Here is a 16,082-nt window from a genome sequence, read left to right as displayed (position 1 = left end):
GGCATGAGCAGGTGCTGATCCTCCTCTTTTAGACCTCTTTTCCAGGTACGTTTTTGTGCGGTTTTAATAAAAACAGCCAGGTAGCGATTTCTGCCCTTCCCCTCTTGTTTTTCCCGCTGTGTAGCTCCCCTGGGCACCTGAGGTGAAGATAAGGGAGGGCGGGGGTTGCGGAGTTTTCCCGGAGCTTTTGGTGGGTTTGGAAAGTAATGTGGTGAGAGAGAAGCAAATCCACAAAGGAGTAGCAAAACTGAGGAAAAAATTCCCTCGGAATATTTCAGGGGAATGCCCCCATCAGCAGGTGTAAGCTGTTATTGAAGTAATAGCACTTAATTACTCACCTACTGCAAATGGAAAATAATCCAAAAACTGTTGGTGTTTATAATTGCAATAGAAGAGTGAAAAACGAAATTATGAGGGGAGTGTTAGTCCTTTTTAGTGTTACTGTAGCTCTTATAAAGTGTTGGCTGCGGTGTGTGTCCAAATCAGAATTCCTGACCTGCAGATGCTCTAAGGAAGGAGCTCACCCTCTTCTGCATGAGGTAAAAACGGTTCTCCATCCCTGTCTGTTGTTTCCAGGAAAATACTTTCCTCATAAATCATCTTTATTTTTTTTCAGGAGTTTATAGACTGCTGCAAAATGCAGATGACTTGACAGTGAAAATTTTGTTGCCTTTGAAAATAACACTTCCTGAGCTACAGCTTTATCACTTTATCAAGAGTGCTGCGTGCTCTTACTTCAGCACATTATCCATCTTATGTGGAGCTGCAGGTAAATCACACTCTAAGCTAAAGAAAAAAATTAAGAGGTAAATTGTTATAGAATGAAATTTTGTTCTCCTATTTTTGTCCAAGTACTTTTTTCTTATTTAGTGTTGAATGTTGCAGTAAATCGTGGAGAAGGTAATTGACCAAATCTGAAAATACATCCTGTTTAGAAACATTACAGAAAAAGAGAAAAATACTCTGTATTAAGGATCTGATATTTTTTCTACTCATCTTAATATAGATTCATAACCAATGGGAAGAAAGTGTTGAAACAACTGAAATAAAGTTATATATAGGGTGTCTTTATTTTACTCTCAGTTAAATTCTGGATGTTTGCTTTAACTGGTGTAAAAACCAAAAAGGTGAGTGTTGTAACTGAGAGCACTGGAAGAAATGATAGCTCTCATGCTGTGCATTTACATTATTGGTTTTAATATAGTAATAATTGGTGTCTTGGTTCATGGCTGCTTTGGGGAACTGTCATACAGTGGTTTGGATTGAAAGGGGACTTAAAGCCCTGGCAGGGACATTTTCTACTCTCCAGGGTGTTCCAAGCCCTGTCCAGCCTTGCCTTGGACACTTCCAAGGCTTGCATGTGTTCAGTGTTTTTCCAGTAAAAATATCTTGAAAGTTTCACAAGGGTGTAAGAACAAGGAACAAGCAGAATGGGTGCTGGAAAGTGAAATAAATCCCATGGATTTGTCTGCAAGGATGTACAGCTGTGACATTCAGTATGCCAATGGTGACACTCAGGTGTTAGGGCAAGGTTTGGCAAACAGGAACACATTCTGCACTCGTGGTTAATTGAAAAACCTCCATTTAATGCATCCTGGGTTTTGGTTTAATAAACAAGCCAATGTTACAGACATTTAAATGGATGTTGTGCCAGAAGGACACATGGCATTAAGGCATGAGCTCCAAAGCAGGTGGTGCAATACTTTGCTGAATTGAGTGTAAAATGAAGCATAACTTACTGTGTGACCTCTTTATAATGAGGGTCTGAGGTGTTAACAAACCAAAAAAATAAGTGTTTTTAATTGGAAAAGGTACTTTGCTATAGCAGCTTCATATTTAACATTTTGTGCTTTTTGAAGTCAAAGTTCAGTTGAAGCTTCAGTGGACTTTTTTTTTTTTTTTTTTTTTTAATGTGGATGTGTTCTCTCCCATAGGAACAATGACCATCTGGATAAAAATAGAGTATTTAAAAAAAAAAAACACCTTTTGTATCCCATGTGTGTATTTAAAGAATGTCTGTTTAGTATTGGGTCTGAAAAATAAATACTAGAGGGAATTTTTTCTGCATGACTTATCAAACTTTATGACTTCACAGGAAGAAATAAAAGCCGCATTTTCAGTACTTCTTTAGGATGCTGTTTATTTGATGAAACTATTATGCCATAAAACCAGAAAGATTTGTGGAGGGATGATGGTCTCTGGTAATATTTATCTACATAAATCACTTTCTTTCTTGGAATCTTATATAGAGCATGAAGCACAAAGAGCAGAAAAGCCAGGAGTTAAACCAAAGCACAGTATTAAATAAAGGCACTGTTGGGAGAACATGGAAAGGGAATGTTTAAGTGGGCCTGGGAGATTCTGAGTCTTCTCTCAATGTTCTTTTTTCTGTTTGTTCCACACAAATCACCACCACACAGGCATTCTTCAAGAGGAAGAATATACAGCAAGTGATGTCAGGTTGGCTGCCAGAATTCCCTCATTTCAGAATTCCCAGAATTCTCTCCAGACAGGAAGAGGTTGTTGGATAATGGGAATACACTCTTGGGGTTTGGAGAATGTATTATAGGTCTGGTGGACAAACTCATGGTTCTTGATCAGCTACTGCAAACTCTTCCCAAGGTGATTTCAGGTTCCCATTGCTTTGTTCAGAAGCAGAAATGTGGAGCTCATTAGGAAAATGTGGATATGTTCATTTGCTAAGAAAGGCAAGTCAAGAGTTGTGTATGAGTTCAATGAAACTGATCTTGTGATACAAGTATTTTGTAAGGTCTAGAAGGGCTTTGGCTTTGTGCAGGGGAAAATGGTGTATATCAATTTTAAAAAATAATCTAAGTTTGAAAAGTTTCTGATCCAGGTTTTTTTTTGACCAGGATGACTACTACAAACAGCCAGTTAGGTGTTTAAATGATGCTGTCTTTGTAAACTGATATTGCAAATATCTTAAAATGAGGTACTTTCCCTTTTCTAGCCTAAGCTGTCTGTAACTAAGGGTACATAATTTTTCCTTCTTTTCTCCCACTGATCAATATTTGGAAGTTAATTAATAAAATTACTGTGGTTTTACACTGAGTGTGAGCAGGAGCAGTTTGTGCCAGAGGCCCTTCTTGATGAAGTATTTCTGTACAGTGGGGCTGAGGAGGGCAGCTCTGCCAAAGCTTTGGCACCTCCCAAGATAAGAATTGAGGTGATTCAGATAAATGTCAGGAGGGATTTGCTGGCTGCTGGAATTAGACATTGGTGTGATGCAGAGTTTTGATATCAGCATGGTGTTAGAGGGGCTCACTGCCTTGCAAACTGGAACCACCAGTCAATCAGCTGAATTCAAACAGTGTGATGGTTTTCTATTTTCATACAGTGAAAACCAGGAAACTTGGAGAGCTTGGGGAAGAGACCCACTGGGTGCAAAGGATGGCATTTGATTTATTATTATTTTAACTGCTTAACAGTGCTAAGGGAGAGTATAACTAAAGTCTCTGGAGGGGTCTTCAAAAGAAGAAAGATAAATATTGAAAAATATTATTTATATCCCTATTTTTCCCTTAGATTACTTTGAGAAACAGCTGTGCCACTGCACTGAGGTTGAAAGGGACATTGTGATCCATACTGGGGGTAGTTATGCACAGCAACAGATAAGGGGAATAACTTCTTACTTAACTGTAGTCAGAGAAGATAACCTGATCCACTCTGAAGGCTTGGAGATCATTATCTAGTGGATGAAAGAGACTGTCCCCTAAATATTTATTAACATATGCTTGGGATACATTTAAAACATATCTGATGGATAAAATTCAGGATAAAGATCATGAAAAAGAAAAACAGTTTTTATTGACAAGACTGCTATTAAACATGCCAGAGGAGGTGTTTGTATCCCATTCCAACCCTAAAAACATCTAAAATGGGCTCCTTTATAGTGATTCCTTTCTCAGCTGTGGTTGTTCTGAGTGCAGTCAGTGGCTTCAGTGGCTCCTCTGAGCAGTTTGTTAGAGCAGGCTGGTGTTTCCTGACTGCCTGGAGCTTAGTTAGAATCTGCAAGATGATGATTTGAATATGTTGAATGTGAACCTGGTAAATAACTGTGTATTTCATTTCAATTTTGTCATAAATGAGGAAGGAAATCTGAAGCAATGCATTTCTAATACACAAATACAATGAATGGTGTGTTGTGTGTTATGGCTGTACCTGCCATTTCTCCTTGTTGATATGAAAACTGATCAGAGAAAAAAAAAAAATCTGAAAACTAGAAGTTTTCTCTCTCTCCATTTCTGTGCCACTGCTAAGTCTCACAAAAGCCCTCTCCTGGTTTCCATAGAAATGGCCCTTCTGCTGATTTGAGGTAAAGGTTCACTTCCCTTTTTTCTTGCATATATAAAGTCTGAGTTTCCTGAGAGATTATTTTATCTTCTACATCCTTCATGTATAGGACAACCCAGGTAGAGGGGGTGGTGGAGCTGGGGAAACTTCCTCTCCCAAGGAAAAAATGCAGATTTATTTGACTGAAGAGCAGAGAAAGGCATGTGTGTGTCACATGTGCATTTCTGTGAATGTGCACAGAAGGAGCTCTGTGTGTGCAGGTTCCACAACGTGCTCTGCCTCCTAAAATGTCCCTGTGATCCCACAGGAACATCAGCAAGCAGATTTAGAAGATCCTGAGTTAAAGCCATGCAGATGCAGTCTCAATTTCTCATCAGGCTGGGTTTTATAACTATTTACATACACAAGCTTTTCTGTTTACACTTGTTTGCATTAGAATACACCCATTTGTTTGAACCATATGATAGCAGATGACTAGAAAATATATTGGGGAACCACCCACTAAATGTTTACAGTGAGTAAGGTCTTAATCTGAGTTACAGGATTTCTCTCTAGTTTAGTTTGAGACATTTATGTCTACAAAGATACCATTCAGAATTTAGTTCTGATGAGTGTTATTCTTGTAACTTCCAACAGAATTGCTTTCATGGATTACTCTGACAGAGTTATTTTAAAATAAGCAGAATAGTGAGGCATATCCTCAAGTTTGTTATCTAGTGGTTTGGATCCAGATGATGAGAGCTTTGATGAGTTCTGTCCATGGTGTTCAGTGCATTATCAATGCTCATTGACACGAAGAAAAGCAGAATTTATTCTGCTATTTCTGAGAGCAAGAGTTTGATGTTGCTGAAATAAGTGATGCATGATTTTCATAATGCTGTTTTCTTTCTGTGTTCTGCTTTTTTCCCTTTTTATTACCTTTGCTACCCTTGACATTTTCAGGAATATTAAATTTTCACAATAGAGCTGTTCACTTGTATACCAGCAAAAAGGTCATATTAAGACATTCCAAAGAATAATACTACTGAAGGGCTTGGGGATTTTTTTTAGTGCTTTGAGTTTTCTTTCTACTTTTTCCAGACTCATCACTTGTCTTTAAGACACCATTGCTACCTTCTCACCTGCCAACACGGAGCAATAATTAAGCAAATCCCACTGTGATCGTGTCCTTAGTTTGTGCTCTTTCAGGGTGCCCATGAAGTGAACATTTTTGTGATTGCTCAGCTGCAGGTGACAGCTTCAAAATACCCTCTCAGCTACTTTGGGAGAGTCAGGGATAAAATCAGTGGCCTGAGACTGCTCCTGTTTCACTTCAGACATTTAAAGACAAGCAAATTCTTTATTTGCTTTTTGATGGTTTGCTTGAAGTAACAGTTCTGTTTCCATCTCGTTTGTGCTCAGATTTTTGAGCAACAATATGTGCAGTCCTAGAAGATTGAGGTAATACTTACCTCCCAGTTATCTGGCATTTCCAAATATGTGTGAGAAATTGCTGCATCTCTTAGAGTGGAAGAAATCTTGGGATAATATAACAGATATTTGGTATATTCTGTATCTGTAACTATCGCTTGAATACAATTCCATAGGGCAGAGATGATCTGTGTTATTTAATTAAATGCAGTAGGTTGGCATAGCAGCATTATTGTGTTCCTTGAGCATTTAAAAGTGTTTTAACTGGTTCTGCTGTTTTCAAAAAGTAGCATTCTTTTCAGTCCATTTAAGTGTAAATATTTATTAACATCTACGGTTTCCTCTAATTATATAAATGGAACAAACCAAACACACCCAGGTTCTTATATTTTTTTGCAATAAGACTCTATTTTATAATCAGTTCTCTTGGTTTTCTGTGTGTATGTATGATCAGACTAGAACTACCTGTACTGAATCTTCAGCTGCATCATTCTTTGTGTCAGTGTCTGAAGCAAATTACCTGCTAGCAAAGATACCGAGAGATGAATCTTAGCAGCACAAAGTCCCTGAGATTTTTGCACTAATTAAAATATTTTGGTTATAGGCTCAGATTTCCTGCTTAGAAATCAGCACTCTGAAGGCAGATAAATGAAAATAGTCCCTTGAAAAGTTGAATTTCCAAGGTGGGGGATGGCAGTGGTGGTGAAATCCATTCTTGCTTTTTCCTTTTCCCTGTTTTATTTTTTTCCCCTCTGTTCATTCTGAAACTATGACTTGATGAATGTCATTAGGCTGTAATCCATTTATTCCATGTGGTGGTGGGAACAGAGAATTTGACAGTTCATTTGGACTGAGTGAACCAGAGTCACTCTGAGCTGAGCCCCCGCTGCCATCAAACTGCGAGATTTTCTTCTTGATCATTTTTCTCTCTTTTGCTCGGCGATTCTGGAACCAGATCTTCACCTGGGGCATTAGAAATGATACCTGATTAATTCAAAGTGCTGCTCAACTTTTACAGTAATTATAGGAATGGAAATGTAGGTAAGTTCAAAAACACTATTTAAAAAACCCCAAACCCAAAGCAAACAAAAAGCCATGAGGAAAAAAGCTCCAAAGCTAAAACCAAACAAAAAAAAAGCCCTTCACAAACCAAAATAGTGAATTTGTGCAGTGAGAAGTTGTTGCATTATTCTTTTATTAATTTTTATTAATTTTTGGCATAATAATCAATGGAAAATTGGTTCATTCTTTCTTGATTTCTTTTCTTCTTGGGTGTAAAGTGAACACACCGTGTTATATTTAGGAACACAGAAATCAATGGACTCATTGAGACTCAGAGGCCACAGAGTTCATCATTTCAGCTTTGCCAGTGTCATAATTTAGGAAAATGCAATTATGGATTAATTGTGAAGATTTCTTTATGTTACAGATTAATTCAAAGCCATGTAGTGAGGGTTCTTTCTCTTCATATATGTTGTGAATGATTTTTGTGTGTGCATGTATTCTTATGTGTTTAAAAAGTTTTGATTGTTTTTATTACTGGAATATATACTTAAACTTGTATTTTAGAGATATATATGTACTGTTATATGTACAAATAGGTATATCAGCATTACTAAAGACAGTCAATTTCCCAGGCTTATTATGCAGGTGCAAAACTTACCTGTTTAAGACCTACTCTAAGTATCTCTATTTTCTTTCCTTATGTGAAAGTGTGAATGAGGAGGAACTTCTGTTTGTGTTTTCTTTCTTCCTAATTGTGTTCTTAATTCACAGAATTTATTACAGCCTTTAAAGTGTGTTGAATACAACACAGTATAAGAAGTGATACCCATGCTTTGTATTAAAAATCTCAGTGTTTTAAATTATTTTTATTACCTTGCTGGTATTGGCATGAAGAAGCATTTAGCTTTGTGTGTCCTATGGAAATGCAGATTAATTATGTATTTTGTCTACTTTATACTTGAAGGAACTTTACCAAGTTAAAATGGGGTGGCATTAGGAGCAGCAGCTCTGTAAAAGGAAACTGCTAATTTTTCTGTAGGATCACTAGTGACTCCAGGCATGGCTGTTCTAAATCAGCCAGCTTGCATAACGTTAAGGTGGAGGTTGCAAATCTCTCACAATTGCAGTTCTCTGTAAATTTTCCAGTGCAGCTCTATCCTATTGTGTGACAGACTTCAGTCCATCCATGATAAACTTGGTTTTTGTTGTTCCTGCCTGGGAACACTCACAGTCTGTGCAGTGCACTCTGTGCTGTTTGGGTCTGGACTGAACATCACTGCACTAAATATGTTTATAAAATTCCAATGTTTGATCCTAAAATACCATTGATTGTCTCTGCATTCCTACACTTCCAGCCTCCACTGGTCCTTCTCTATTCTGTGTTCTTCCACAGACTGAGTGCAGAATCAGAGGAGGCCACTGCAAGAGGAACATTTTAAGAGACCTGAATGTGTATTTTTAGAAAGAACAAAAGCTTGTAAAATTCTAAAAAGAAAGATCTCTGGTTTATATTTACCTCGAGGCAATAATCTGGTTTTTAAATGAGATGACTAATTCAGTATCATCAAATCTGCCCTTCTCCTCCAGCTGTAACAAAACCATTGCAATTCTGGGGGCTTGGATCCAGCAGTTATTACATCCACACACTGCAGAGCTGTGCTTGGGAAAGGTGCTCTCCAACACAGGGATTTTAGGGAATTCTCATCCTGAATTCCTCTGGAGTCTGTATGAACACAGCTAATGTAGCTGTGCCCTGCTCAGGAGCCTGGCTTTATCCAGAACAGATTAAATCTGTACCAGGTATGAGTGAAGGCAGAGCTGCTCTCCAAAGGAGCAACAATCCAAGTACGCAACTAAACATTGCCTGGATGGACAGCCCTGGCTACACATATATGTGGCAAAAGAGATCCTGCCTTGAAAATCCAAGGCTGTAAAACCCTCCTGAATATGCTGAAATCTGACAGAGGAAGAATGTGGCCTGTGGAAATTGTGACAATATGTTTGTAACAAAAATCCCCATAGATACCTCGTTGGATTGAGTTTTAATTTTCCTGTCTTCCAGCTGAAATATATCAAGTTCTTTGGATTTTCTGCTGGCCATTATTTGGTGTGATTTCAAGAAAAATAAAATTATGAGTGTTGTAACTATTGGGACCACAGCTAAGATCCTGTTAAGCTGAAGTGTTTAAATTCCAGCTGGCTAGCAAGCTAGAAAGTAAGAATCACTACATTATAAAGTACAAGTTAATTCCTAATGTTGAGTTGCATACAGCTGGAGGGTTATGTCAGATGTCAGGTTCTGTCACTGTGGGCACACCTGAGGGTGCTCTCTGTACCTGTCTTTCGGAGAGTCCCAGGTTTGCTGCCAGTTCTGACTTCCTCCTGATTGTAATGTATCTGTTGCAGTGAAATTCCTTCTCTAATTCCAGTCTCTGGTGATCTGTGTAAACAACCCGGTACTTTTCTTTTGTTCTTGTTTTACCTGGTTAGGAAAGGAAGATTATTCATGTATTGAGTTGGATTTTCCATAGCAGCTCACAAACATCTCAGGCATTTCTCAGACATTAATTAAACTGGAGAATACTTGTATGGGATTGTTTGCTGTGGTACAGAGTATTGGATACCATAACTGTCTTTCCCTCTTTATTTCCCTCCCTTTGTAAACATACATTTAAATGTGAAGCTCTTAAGTGATAAACACCCTGAAGCATCTTAAATAATTCATAGCAGTACATAATTGGTGCTGGCTATATTAATCTCAAAGGGGTTTCATTTCAATGCTCAGTGAAGTGACTTCTGTGTCTATGAGAGCATAAATATCCAGAATTTCAAGACTGAGCTTCAGTCACAATTTGTGCAATTGTACTGTGGCCTAATTCTTTATCTGAGTTTCTGAAAATTGTTTGTCTAACACAAAGATATGTCCTACTAGAAATGCTATTCCTTTCTTGTGTGGCCATAGGATAAATTTAGAAGTTCAAGAATAACTTTATTTACTTGTTCAGAAAGGTCCAGTCTTTCAAGGTGCTGAGTAGGATATTCCTGAGATTACTCTGTGCTAGGCTTCCCTTTAGAGTTGAAGGTACTTGTAAGATGAGGCAATAAAATCTTGTAAAAAGATTTCAGGATCATCCTCTCTCTAATGTATAAAAGAAATATTCTTAGATATATTGGATAAATGCTGTTAAGAGAAGCATTACTAAATATTTAGTGTATCTCTCATTTAATATAATTTTTAAGCAGTTCTTATGTAATAATAATCCAGAGAGATCATTTTTCAACTTATTTGTTCTCCTTTGCACTTTCAACAGCCAACTAGATAGTTTTCCTTTTTTCTTCTGATCTTCCCAGTTTTTTTTGATGTGAGTTTTCTGGGACAAACTGTAGGACAAAGACTCCTTTAAAGTGGTTCCCTAAAATCCATTGAGGTGTTAAGATGAAGCACACGCCACACAAAGGAGCGACAAGGAGATCTTATCAAGAACCCCTTTCACATTCAGAAACACAAGCCAATTGGTTTGGAATTTACAAGCCCTAAACAAATGTCAGACGCTTTCATCTTAGCAGAGGAAAAAGGGACAGAAATAGATGAAGGAATATTTTTTCCTCAGTTCTCTTTAATTTTGGACCAACACCGAGGACAGACTGGGATATTTTTATCTGAAGGTAGACATAGCTGAAATACACATAATTAGGGATATTTTCCCAAATCCTGTGCCACTTCAACTTCCAGCATAGAAGATTTTCCTGCCTGAATTTGCAGGACTAAATCATCCAACTAAGTTTACTTTTTTCATTGTACAAATCGTTGGCTTTGAAATATTTGCCCTCAGTAATAGTTCTAATGCTAACAATAGTATAGATATTCAGGTTCCTTGTAAACTGAGAGCTTAGAAGGAATCTTTGAAAACAAGTTAAAATTCAACAAGGTTATTCCGGCCTCACTATAATCAGCAAATATAACCATGATTTGAGGGGGTGGAGAAAAGGAGTAGTTTTCCCCATTCCCCTTGGTCATAAAATTCACAGAGTATTTCTTCTGAAGACAATAAAGCTGGGAGAAGGCCTCTTTATTTGCTGTGAAAATCATCACCCTTTCCGGCAATATAACTCCTGAAGAAAGGAGGGAGAAGGAAGAGACAAGAGTGCATATCAAAGCAAAGTGAAGTGTTAAAAGGGTCTGTTGCCTCAATATGACAGATAGGCCTCAAAACCTCAGACAATGTAGGCCAGTGGAAAATAGATGTCACAACTAATTTACAAAGCAAAATAAATTAGCATTAAAGCAGGGGCCTGGCCTTTTTTCCTGCTTTTCTGTTTTGCTTTCTGGCCATGTTTCTGCTGTTCTGTAATCAGAATTCCTTGTACATCGCTCCTCGTTTAAACAAAGACATAAAATGTGTTTGCTATAGTGAAAAACAAATCCTTTGGCCGAGCTTGTAACATATGAAAATCATCTTTTGTTTAGTCCTGTTAAAGTCCCTTCTCTTTCTGAGAAGGGTCACTCCCAGATGAAGTTTCATACAAAGATTTAAAATCTTTTTCTAGGCCCTTTAGATACCTTTCAGTAAATTTGACACTTTGAAGGCTCTCTTGCTCTCAGAAAATACACATTTTACTCTGTTGATTACACAGGGTTTAGAAAATAATTGGAAGTTCTGCTCCAGCCTAATTGAAGGCAATAGCAGATTTTATCACAAATTTTCAGTAAAACCAGGATCAGACTGTCGGGAATGCTTTAGATGTTCTTTTCCTCACTTGGAGGGCCTGACTGGAAAGGTCTCTTTACCAAGCCCACTTTCCATGTTTGGTTTTTTAAAAATTTCTTATTGCCTTGTATATGTGCAATGTTTGTGTGTTAGAAGTAAAACAAGGGTTGGTTCTGAATACACAGTTAAAGTCTTTCAGTCAGAGGATGTATCATTTCAAATCACATCAGTCCTCCTGTCTTTGTGATCTTGTTTCATCCTGAAGATTAACTTGATCAGGTAAAGTTTCACTTTACCTACAGTTGAATATTTTTGGTATCAAATGCTAAATAAGAGTATTGAATGTAGTGTATTTAATAGAGTCTAAACTGAGAGGAAACAATTCCCACTGACATCCCCTCACTCAAAATAATTCCCACTGTTTTTAGGACAGTATTTCAGGAGCTCCCTCATCTAATCAGGTGTGTTGTGGTTTCTGTTACTCCATTCTGCTCACATACATTGATGTGTATACACACTGGTGGAGTTAAGGATATACAAATGTTTATACATAGAAATGCATTTGTAGAGTTTAGGGCTGTAATTCTGGGATTTTAAGGCAATGAACTTTATTAAGCTGTGATAACATCGAAGGAGAGGAGCCAGTAGCTATTTTGATAACCCAAATAATATTATGGCAATAAGGAGAAAGAGCAAGTGTATTTCAAAGAGGGTTATAATGGCATCAAGTCAGTTTTCTTCTAGAGAAAATATTGATAAGGTGGTACAGAGCAGCCACATGCATAATTTTAGCCTTGTAAAGTATTTGAATTTCCTTCCATTTGTCACAATTTTTTCTGTGTCAGGATTAAAATTTTCCATTTTTTAAAAAACACCAATGAAAAGCCAAATCTCTTTGGTACTTTTCTTGTTTTGCACAATTACATTTGTGCTTTACTCTCGTGATCCCTTTTTTAAGGTGGGTTGATGCCTTGAGCTCACTTCTGTGAAGTCCTCGAGTGATTTTAGCACTTCAAAGGACTGGGTTCTAGGAATGCACAGCCTCAGGACATGCAGCTATTGATGGGCTCTGTTCCACCTGTCCCCAATGGTTCATAAAGTATTGCAGAATGTGTGTAAATCCTGTGTAAGCACTTTTCAGACTAGAGATGAATTTAGGCCCCAAACAGTGTCTTTTAATTGCAAGTATATTTTATAAATTTGGGCAAGCACATGTGAAACCTTTCAGGCTCTTCCAAGACTGTTCAATAGGTGTAAAGCAAGGATTTATATTTTCAAGCATGTTAAACTTGAAGAACATCATTCTTCAAGAATGCCACACATTGAAAATTCAGTGCCAACATGACACAGCCAGGGCTGCCTCATTGACATTCAGTAGTCTCAGCTGAATTTGATCTACACTCAAGTCTTGCATCACTTCTACACCTGGCAATCTCCAATGATGTTAATGAAGTTACTGGGATTTACATGAGCATACAGAAGGGGGTGTAAGCAGACTGAATCTGCCTGGCTTTGAAGGCCTTTGTAGAGGCTCCAAGTGGCAGGAGAGCATTGTGATATCCTAATGTTCACCAGGCATTTTATATTTAGTAACAGAGGCTAAACAATGTGTGCCTGCTTTATAATTAAGAAACAATTACCAGGCTAATTTTGCTCCTTAGTAATAACCATTTGAAGGAGGATTCTGTCTGAAGCAGCAATGCAGATTTTCTGTGTCTTCTAAGATTGCTCCAATTGTATTTGCTCTGCTTTCTTTTGAGCATTTCTTTGATGCTCCCTAGCACACGCTTACTACTTTTAACCTTAACAACAGATTTAGCAAACCTTGCTACACCCAGGTTCCACCTTGGGAAAATACATGGAAAGGTTCATCTGGCAGGCAGCTTGTGGCAAGAACAGGCACATCAGTGAGTGGCACTTGCAGGAAAGAGATTTTTAATTGTGTAATTGTGGAAGGTGAAAAATTCTGGCATATATAAAACTGATGTGAAATTAAATGAAAGGAAAGCTTAACCAAGGAATTATGTGATCTGCAAACAAAGTAGTCTATGCTGATTGTTTGAGTCAGATTGCTTCTCTAGGAATAATTGTTCTCACCTAATAAATCTGGCTGGTAAAATAGCAGGAAAATTGCAGAAAATTGCATAATCACTGCAGTTAGATCAGAGCACATAGTTTTCTTTATAATTATTGAGGAGTCTGTAAGGTTTAAAAATATCAACCTGATTCTATATTGGTATTTCCCCAGCAGCACAAAATAACTGTTTTTGCCTGTAACTGTTAAATGTTGCTGCATTGCTCCATAACAGTCTCATGATTGTCATGTTTATCACATAAAATGCTTTACAGAATGTTCCAAAAGGGATTCCTGGAGCTGAGCTCCAGCCATGTCTGATCACATCAGCCATTCCACTACAACAACCACATAAAGCCTTTATGGGAGAAAGTGAAACTACCACAAATTTAGTTAAAACTGCATTAAACAGCAGTAGGTTAAATAAATGTCATAAATGACCCACCAACCTATGTGCTCCAAGTGAAGTTAATTATTTCTAAGCTCTGTGATAGCAGAAGATGCTTTCTGAGGTTGGAAGTTGAATTTGCACTCACCAGCAGTGTTGGTTTGCACCGTTTTCCTCATCCACTCATAAGAGCTGTGCCTTTGGCTGTTGGGAGAGATGTGCTGGGCATGGCTGGTGTCTGCAGGAGGCAGGGGCGCAGCAGCAGCGGGGTGCAGGGAGCTGTACTCAGCAGAGCTGTAGGAGCCCTGGCCAGGGGACGAGCCATTGATGTGGGCAGCGGGCAGGGCGCTGGAAGGGCCTGGGCCGTAGGCGCTCCAGTCCTCGCGCTGGGGGCCGTAGTGGGAGCCCCAGGCTGGCGCTGGCTGCCCGTGGCTGTCCAGGGCTGCCACGGGCTGGTATCCCATGTAGTCGGGGTAGGCTGGAGCAGACACGAAGTTTTGCACGGGCAGGTTGTTGCTGCTGGCCCTGGCAGATCCTGGGTACATGCTGGGCTCCTTCTCCAAGAGCGAGCTCACGTACATGGCTGGCCCAGATGGAAACACGGCGTCACAACATCTTGTTCCTCAGTGTCTTCTTTTACTGCTCAAAAATATTTGTGTTTGGTTTTCTCTAATAAAGCCACTCTGCTTGGAATCTTCTACTTCATCCTCTTTTATTATCAACTGTGTTACCAGGTGCTGGTGGTAATGGTTTACCAAGATCTTGTCTGACGTCAGCCCAACTGCCTGCCTCATAATTACATTTACATTCAAATGAAGGGCTGACCAACCCCACCTTGCTGCTGGTTCTGGTGCTTTCTCTTTCAGAGAACTTTTATCTATCCTATTATCCTGCCCTGATATTCAACAGCGATCCCAGTCCTGTAAGATGATGCAACAGTTGCTTGGATTTGTAACTTAAATGGTTAAATAAATACACTTTTAACTATTAGGCTGGTAACTATAATAGCAGTGTTTAACATTCTTCTTGTCTGAAACCTATATTTTGTCAGGTATTATCAATCAAATCTGTTACTCTCTTAATTTCTCAAAAAAATTTTAAGAAAATCTCCTTTTTACTCTTTAATGGGTACAGTCAATATGAATAATTGTAATTCAATAACTTCAAAATATAGAGCACTTTGTAAACAGCATGTCTTGAGTATAACCGCCTCAAAAATGTTCCTCTCGTTGTTGATGTTTCTAAGAGGTTTTCTAGAATTGGAGAGTTTAAAGCTTTGACTGTAAGACACATGTTCACACTCTCCCTGTACAAAGAGATTTAAGAGATCCCTTCATCTGATGGTTGTTGCAAACTGATAAATGTTAAAAAGCAGACAATAAATCTTCCTAACAAAGATGGTGCCAGAAGTACAAAGAAAATGACTGTAAAAAGTAGTGAAAAAAGTCTTTGATTAGGCCCAGGAATATTGTTGGCTTCTGTTTCCAGCCAAGCTTTATCTGCCTGAAAGGAGGCTGGTTCCTTCCTCTGGGGCTGCTGGCTATAGTCTGCTCTCCTTGGCAGCTTGGGCCGGGGAAATCAGCAGGGAGAGACATCTGGGTTGTTAAGTTTGTGGATCTGAAGTGCCCCGATGCTGCTCTGTGACACACGGGTGCTCCCTGGGTCAATGTCTGTCCCTCTGAGAAAATTGATTCTGAAAGTGGCTTTATATCCTGTTACTAACAGCTTGTTATTAACAGGAGAACTGAACCACACCCTAGGACTTTAGAATTGCCTCTCCGGGCTGTGTAGCTGCAATTTGTGGAGTGAATTCGCTGTATTTTTATTTAGGATGGGTTTCTTTGCAATGAGCTATTTGTAAGGGCTTTGCTTGCAAAGGAGGTGCAAATTACAATGAGTTGTTTCCCTTTACAGAGGTGTGGGTTTTCATTCAGTATCCTTTGTATTTTGACACTGCTCGTATTCACACATCCCTTCTAATTCCAGCACTAAAGGATTCTAAGTGTGTACTTACAGACAGGAAAGATATTCCTCTTCTCTTTAGGACTGGTCTTTTTGGGGAAAGAATTTGTACTGAGAAGTGTAGCAAAATCTTTGTAATTAAGTTTGGTGTATTTACCGAATCCTACATTAAGCATTGGGATCCTCAGAATGTTGAGGCAAGTTGTGTGGGATAGAGCAT

The 16,082-nt window shown here is 38.6% G+C and overlaps 1 protein-coding gene across 1 annotated transcript; it reads right to left on the bottom strand.

Annotated features, from left to right (window-relative positions):
• Positions 1-6,475: 6,475 nt before the first annotated feature.
• Positions 6,476-14,653, bottom strand: CDX4 (caudal type homeobox 4). Its single transcript, XM_056491291.1, has 3 exons — positions 14,049-14,653; positions 9,066-9,211; positions 6,476-6,687 (listed from the first exon to the last, which is right to left on the bottom strand). Exons 1-3 carry the CDS (start codon positions 14,479-14,481, stop codon positions 6,481-6,483), a joined length of 786 nt encoding a protein of 261 aa, XP_056347266.1. The 5' UTR covers positions 14,482-14,653; the 3' UTR covers positions 6,476-6,480.
• Positions 14,654-16,082: the final 1,429 nt, after the last annotated feature.

Source organism: Oenanthe melanoleuca, chromosome 4A, assembly GCF_029582105.1.
Source record: "Oenanthe melanoleuca isolate GR-GAL-2019-014 chromosome 4A, OMel1.0, whole genome shotgun sequence".
NCBI lineage: Eukaryota > Metazoa > Chordata > Aves > Passeriformes > Muscicapidae > Oenanthe > Oenanthe melanoleuca.
The sequence above is the reverse complement of the archived record's forward strand: the minus strand, read 5'-3'. Positions and strand labels throughout refer to the sequence as shown.

Coding starts and splice junctions, on each gene's coding strand:
- CDX4 (XM_056491291.1), bottom strand. CDS start 14,481: ATGTACGTGAGCTCGCTCTTGGAGAAGGAGCCCAGCATGTACCCAGGA. Junction 9,212..14,048: donor GGTGCAAACCAACACTGCTG/GTGAGTGCAAAT, acceptor TTTCCTAACCAG/GTAAAACAAGAACAAAAGAA. Junction 6,688..9,065: donor TGGGACTCTCCGAAAGACAG/GTACAGAGAGCA, acceptor CTAATGCCCCAG/GTGAAGATCTGGTTCCAGAA.